This window comes from Mastomys coucha, unplaced genomic scaffold (assembly GCF_008632895.1).
Source record: "Mastomys coucha isolate ucsf_1 unplaced genomic scaffold, UCSF_Mcou_1 pScaffold16, whole genome shotgun sequence".
Lineage (NCBI taxonomy): Eukaryota > Metazoa > Chordata > Mammalia > Rodentia > Muridae > Mastomys > Mastomys coucha.
The window spans coordinates 91,459,823-91,465,782 of record NW_022196898.1 but is presented as its reverse complement, the minus strand read 5'-3'; the positions used below and the strand labels follow the sequence as shown (position 1 = coordinate 91,465,782).

Sequence of the window (5,960 nt, the reverse complement as noted above, 5' to 3'; positions counted from 1 at the left end):
CCACCCCCATTAATGTAAAAGCTTAACACATTCCCAAAGTGAGTCTTAACTTGCTATGCTGCTGGTTTTATGCTATTTCCTGTCTTAGTCACACACACACACACACACACACACACACACACACACACACACACACAGAGTTACAGCTTATTCTAGCATGGGGAGAACAGAAGGGTAGAGGGAGGAGATGGGTGGGGTGTTAGATTGTGAAGACTGACCATAAGCAGTGGCCGTGCTAGAACCAAGTGTTGGGGACACTTTAGAACGGTAACACCTTATCGAGTGTACTGTGATGTCTGTGAGGGGTGTCAGAAGGGGGAGACGGTCGGTTTGGGGTTTGGTTTTTACGTTTATGGACTAGCCTGTGTTGTACCTTCCATCCAAGGCCTCTGCTTCCCACGGCCTCAGTCAGGAGTTGTAGGGTATTCATATCGGAACACAAAATATGGTCCAGGCAATGAAGAAGAATCTGACAGTGTGTATTTTCTTAATGTTGGAAGGTCCCTTCCTCCAAAAACGGAGACAGGTGGCCTTCAGAAATTAATTGCACATAAAAGGCATAAGGAAATAAAACTTAAGGAAATGATCCTGCCGGGCACTGGTGAGGCGCTGTGTTTTGGGGGTGGTGTTAATTAAGCACATTTCCCTGTTGGCACGAATGTCTCACATTTTTGCCCTGGGTGCTCTGCTCACCATGAGCACAGTCAATTCACAAGGTAGTTTTTGTAAATAAAGGTTCTGGGCAAGCTGACTGTGGTCCAGAGAGATATTAATGAGAGGGTAAGAGGGAAGAGTTAATGAAAACACACTTCCTAGTGGAACATAAACTGCTTTTTTGGAGAATGCTTTAAAATGATTTTCCCCCAAACCCCGTGGCGTTTCTTTTCTATGGGAGATGAGATGAGGAGAGATGACAAATAGTTCCATTTCAGTATTTTCTTTTCTCTCGTGCTCTGAGTTTGGGGGTTGAGAAAAATTGGATATTTATTTTGGCCATTTTCCTTCCATTCGCAGAACCAATTACATTTTAGTACATGATGCATAGTAAATATACTTAGCCATCTTCTGTCTTACAAATAATGACTTGATCATTCGTGTGACCCTTTAGAGGCAGTTTATTGAAGGGGAAGCCTCAGCCCCCATCCTCGGGTCTTTACATTTTTGTTCTCCTGAAATCTGTTTATGGTATTAGGAATGTGGTATTCAGTTAGTGTGTGCAGCTTGGCTTCTGAATATTCTGAGGAAAAATAAATTTAAGGTTTTCAATTGAAATCTCATACTGACTAAAGCCTGGGTCCAGTGGTGTTTGAGGACCTACATGGCCTCATCACTTCTGTCATTCGGAGAAGGCTTGGATAGTCCCCAAACCATGGTGGTTTCTAACATCAGAAATCAGGACTCAACTTCCCCCCTTGTAGATAGATTCCTGCCTGCTCTGGGTTTTTTTCTTCCATTCAGAGGTGTAAGGGGACCTTCTAGAATTGTTTGTGCTTAGTAGGGGGAAGATTCGGCGAAGCTTTCTAGGTTACGTACATATCACTTCGCCGTTTCCCATGGTTACATAATTGGTGTTGTATACGTCCATCGTAGAGGACATTTGATGCTCATTTATTAAATATGCTTGCTGGCTGCTGGTGCGTCTTCATTCTGGACAGACGAATTACCTTTCTCACACCGGGCTTCCACTCTGGGGAATTGAGCCTCCACCACTTTAATTAGCTCGGAAGTGGGGTTTGTAGACTCCGGCCTTTGGCAAGTTAGGGGAAGGCTGAATGGAGAACTTCCTGAGATGCTCCACGTGTCATTTAGAGAAACCCCTCAAACCCTGATAGACATTATTCCACGTTGGCAATTGCAAACAGCTTGCACCTGGCAGCTGTGTGTTGCCGTTTGTACCTTCACATGTTGGAACTAGGTTCTTACTGTGGACCGTACCTTTCCGTCCATCTTGGGTCATTAGCATATCACATGAGCTGATTCCTACGCCTGTAACACATGTATGTAACATGTGACAAAGGTAGGAGACTGAAAAAAAATATATATTTGCATATAGAATTTGTTACACACATGCCCTAGAGAAAGAAGCCAACATGGATGAAGGGTTGCCATGTGAAGACAGCAGAATAGCGCTGTCTCATTCACACTGCGTAATGTCTTGGGCTCTGTTATCCCTACCTTTAAAAGAAGGAGAACCAAGGCGAAGGCAAGGTTAAGTCATAGGTGATAACGATGGAGCCCACGCAATCCAAACCTCCTTACGTAGGGACCTTACTCTGAATGGCCTGTGATTTCTATTTATTTATTTAATTTTAATTCCAAGATGCCCTATGAGGTGAGGCCTTCTTTTTGGAGAGAAACTCACCTTACCAGAGTTTAAGGATGGTTTTGACATCTACACCAGAACTTTCCAGAGTCCATTTGCCATCTCATTTGGCCCACTAGTGAGACATGTCCTGCTTTGGAGTGGGGTGCGCGCAGAGAGGCCCCATTGAGTCACAGTTGGAGAGTAATCTAATAAGAGAAGATTAGTGAACGTAGAGAGGACAGAAGCTGTCGGGTTTGGGTTTAATGCCTCTCAAGTGTAGCATGTTAGCTAAGATACCCGTTTTCTGTCTTGCAGGTCTGCTGAGAGGCCAGAGTAATGCGGACTGCGTGCCTTCATCTCAGACTCGCTCATCCCAGGTGGATCCCATGTGTCTGCAGTAGAACAGTCACCTTTGTAGCCAGCACCATGCCATCGCGCCCCCTTTAGTCTTGAGTACCCTTCCTGCATTTATTGGTGTATTAAAATGACTGAATATGAACATTAAGGACTCCATGAACCTGGGCTAATGGGAGATGGTAGCGAGAATGAAAAAAGATCCACCGAAGGACATCTAGGGGGGAGGGTGCTTGGGGGGAGGGAAATGACTAATGAAGCTAATTAAAAGAAGCATCACGAATCTGCTTTCTACCCTCATTAACAATTAGCAGGGCACCGGCCAGAGTGTGTGCCCTGTTTTACTTTAACAACATTCTGTTTGCTCTTTGTATATTTAAGTGTTGTAATGAAATGTGTTTCAATCAACCTGAACATGAGTTAAAAGGAAAGAGATGTGGCTTTTGTGATAATTCTATCACAAACACTTTTATTGTATCTCTGTAAAATACAATGTATGTATGCATGTGAGTGTTCTTGTCCTGATGTTGCTCCGCCCATGACAAAGATTAAAAAAAAAAAAAGAAAAGAAGAAAAAAAAATGAGGCTCATAGCCGCTACTATGTAGAAATCCCCCCTACTTCTAATTTGCTGAATGAAGAAAAAAAAATCTTTTATTTGTGATATTTTCAGAGACATTTGCTCTAGTATGGTGTATTTAAATAATAAAAACTTAAAAGAAAAAATATTCAACAGAGTTTGGGTTTAAACACTGCTTCTTGTGTATTTTGAAAGGATTTGTGGTATTGTTGTTGTTGTCTATAGCAAACATTTAAATTTGGGCTGAGAGGAATGGGCTTCTATGTGTAGTTAGCTCCAGGCTGATAAAGCAGTCATCAGATTATCCACTTCTGCCACTGGAAGCTAAAAGCAGCATGTTAACAACACTTTGCATCAGAGACTTTGGAATGTACGCATGGGTACTTGTTGGATGGTTCAGGAGGGAAACCTTGGGTTTTGATCACGGGCACTGAGAACCACAGCACAACCTCACATCAGGTTTGGAGCCTTTGAAGGCTCTAGCATTTCTAGAGCATCTTGTGTGGATCTGAACTCCCATTAGTTTAGGGGCTCCAGAATTCCGGTCATGGTGGTCTTGGATTAGCAAAGCAGCCTTTGCCTGGTGAGCTGGGATTCTTGATCGGCTGTAACCATGTTGCTTTGGATCTTCTTCACTGATGTGTCTTTTTCCTTGTGTTTACCAGGGGAGGATTCCAGCCTCCTTCAGTCTTGAGGTAGTTGCTGGCTCCTAGTTGGAGTCTTCGCCACAGTGCTAGCTGTAGCCACAGAGGTTCCTATGGAAGGTGTGGAGGTTCATGCTTTAGTAGCTGCCCTGTGGGAGCCAAATGGGCCTCGATGCCAGGGTGGCGCTCTGGCCAGTTACATGAGGGTAAACCTCAGCTCTCCCCTCACAGGCTGCTGACTCCGAGGGCATTCAAGTCTGCTGCTGCTGCCGCTTTCTAAAAATGGCATTTCATTTTGTTACAAAGCTCTCGATGAAGACCCTGTCTGAGAACAGAAATGGATACCGACCGAGCATGCTCTGCTAACTTCCTGCTTCTAAAGATCCCAAGCCAGTAGGAAAAGTTAGTTGTTGAAACTGCAGACCTCTAGGAGGATGTGGAGGCAGAATATTAACGGGAACCATTTTGCCTGTACTTTATACAAAGGAAATACAAGGACTATAACAAGATAAAGAAATACATGTATACACAACATCTGAGATGGGTCCCTGGAGAATTTCTTTAGACCCGTTCTGATTTTAACCACCTTTCATCCCATGAAAGAATTTGGTCCGTTGCAGGGAAGGAGGGGGTTGTTGTTCAGAGGAGTGCAGACATCTATGTTTTTAGCAAAAGCACTCATGTCGCATGCAGTGTAGACATTCAAAGGCCATGGCTAATAACTTTCAGTAATACAGTAAGGCATTCAGTGATGGGGAGGTCAAAGGTCGTCGCCGCCTTTTAAATGAACTATTATATGGCTGGCCCCTCAAGCACTGTGGCATATTTCCTAACGAGCTTCTAAAAGCATTTCTTAAGTTGCAGACCTATAAGATTACAAATGTCACTCATGTTAGTATAATCCACATGCAAGTGATGAAGCCTTCTCTTTGATGTGCTAAACTGGAGAAGGACTAATGGAGCTATGAATATACAATAGAACATATTTAAGTAGTAGTCTTGCTTTAGGTAAAACACTTTCTTGAAACCAGAGGCATTTCAAACAATAAAACCCGGCTTTAATGGGGATGCTCGATGTGGATAGACAGCTACTAAAAACACTCTGGTTTATTCTGATGCGAGCAGCGATTGTGTGTGGGTCCTCCCCCAGCCACAGTGAATGTTCCTTTGGAGGGAAGAGAAATCCTGTGCTTACCTACCTTTTATCCGTTGCATTTGTGATGTGGGTGTGTATTCTTCTGAAAGGACTTAATATAAACCACATCACACAGCAAGATAGGCCCTAGTCCTTAGAAGTAAGCACAATTAAAATAAAATCAAGCATTAGTGAGCCTCGCTAAACTCCTGAGAAAAATTATGTTTATGATACATATAAATGTCTCAATCATGCAAATTGTCACTCTTGCTAATGAAACAATTTTGTGAGAAGATTGTCCTCTAAAGGGGTTTAATGTCAGGTTTTGTTTGTTTTTTTTTGGTTTTTGTTTTTTGTTTTTTAACCTATCTGTCTGCCTAGCCTTACAAATCCTGAAAAGCTTGGGAGCCTGAAGACATTCCCCACAAGAAACTATTTCCAGCTCTTCCTGATTTATTAGGAAGAGTTTAATGTGGACCGTTGTATCTTATAAACCACAAAGCGAGGAGACTGTCACATGGAAATGAAGCCCGTGAAATTGCCAGCCTCTTAATATTAACTATATTTAAATTCTTTCTGTTGCCCTTATTCACACTGATATTTGAAACAACTAATCATCTAAAATGAAGCTCTTAAATTAAATGCTTTTAAATGTCAATATAGTAAGATTCTAGTGCACAGTCCTGGCTACATAAAATATTTCTTAGGGTCAATAAATTATGAAACAAACAGTGAATCCAAGAGCTATCTATCAAGGGCAGAGTGAAGACTCTCCATCTCGCTTAAATAATTGCCCTGAATTAAGACGCGGTTGCCCAAAGAGACTTCCGTGGGGCTGGGGTGTTGTTCCCATCCTGGGTGTCGACTGCTTTACCCTCTGGGAGGCTTCTGCAAATACAGATCATTTACAAGTTAATGTTCATCTTGGTTTTCTTACTGAGGC

At 42.6% G+C, this 5,960-nt stretch overlaps 1 protein-coding gene across 3 annotated transcripts in view; it reads left to right on the top strand.

Annotated features, from left to right (window-relative positions):
- Lmo4 (LIM domain only 4) overlaps nucleotides 1-3,395 on the top strand; it is a 16,856-nt gene extending 13,461 nt beyond the window's left edge. For all 3 annotated transcript variants that reach the window (XM_031375719.1, XM_031375717.1, XM_031375718.1), the window contains exon 5: nucleotides 2,621-3,395. In XM_031375719.1, coding sequence (XP_031231579.1) covers nucleotides 2,621-2,629 — 9 coding nt within the window. In that variant the 3' untranslated portion in view covers nucleotides 2,630-3,395. The remainder of the gene's footprint in view (nucleotides 1-2,620) is intronic.
- The last annotated feature ends 2,565 nt before the right edge of the window (nucleotides 3,396-5,960 follow it).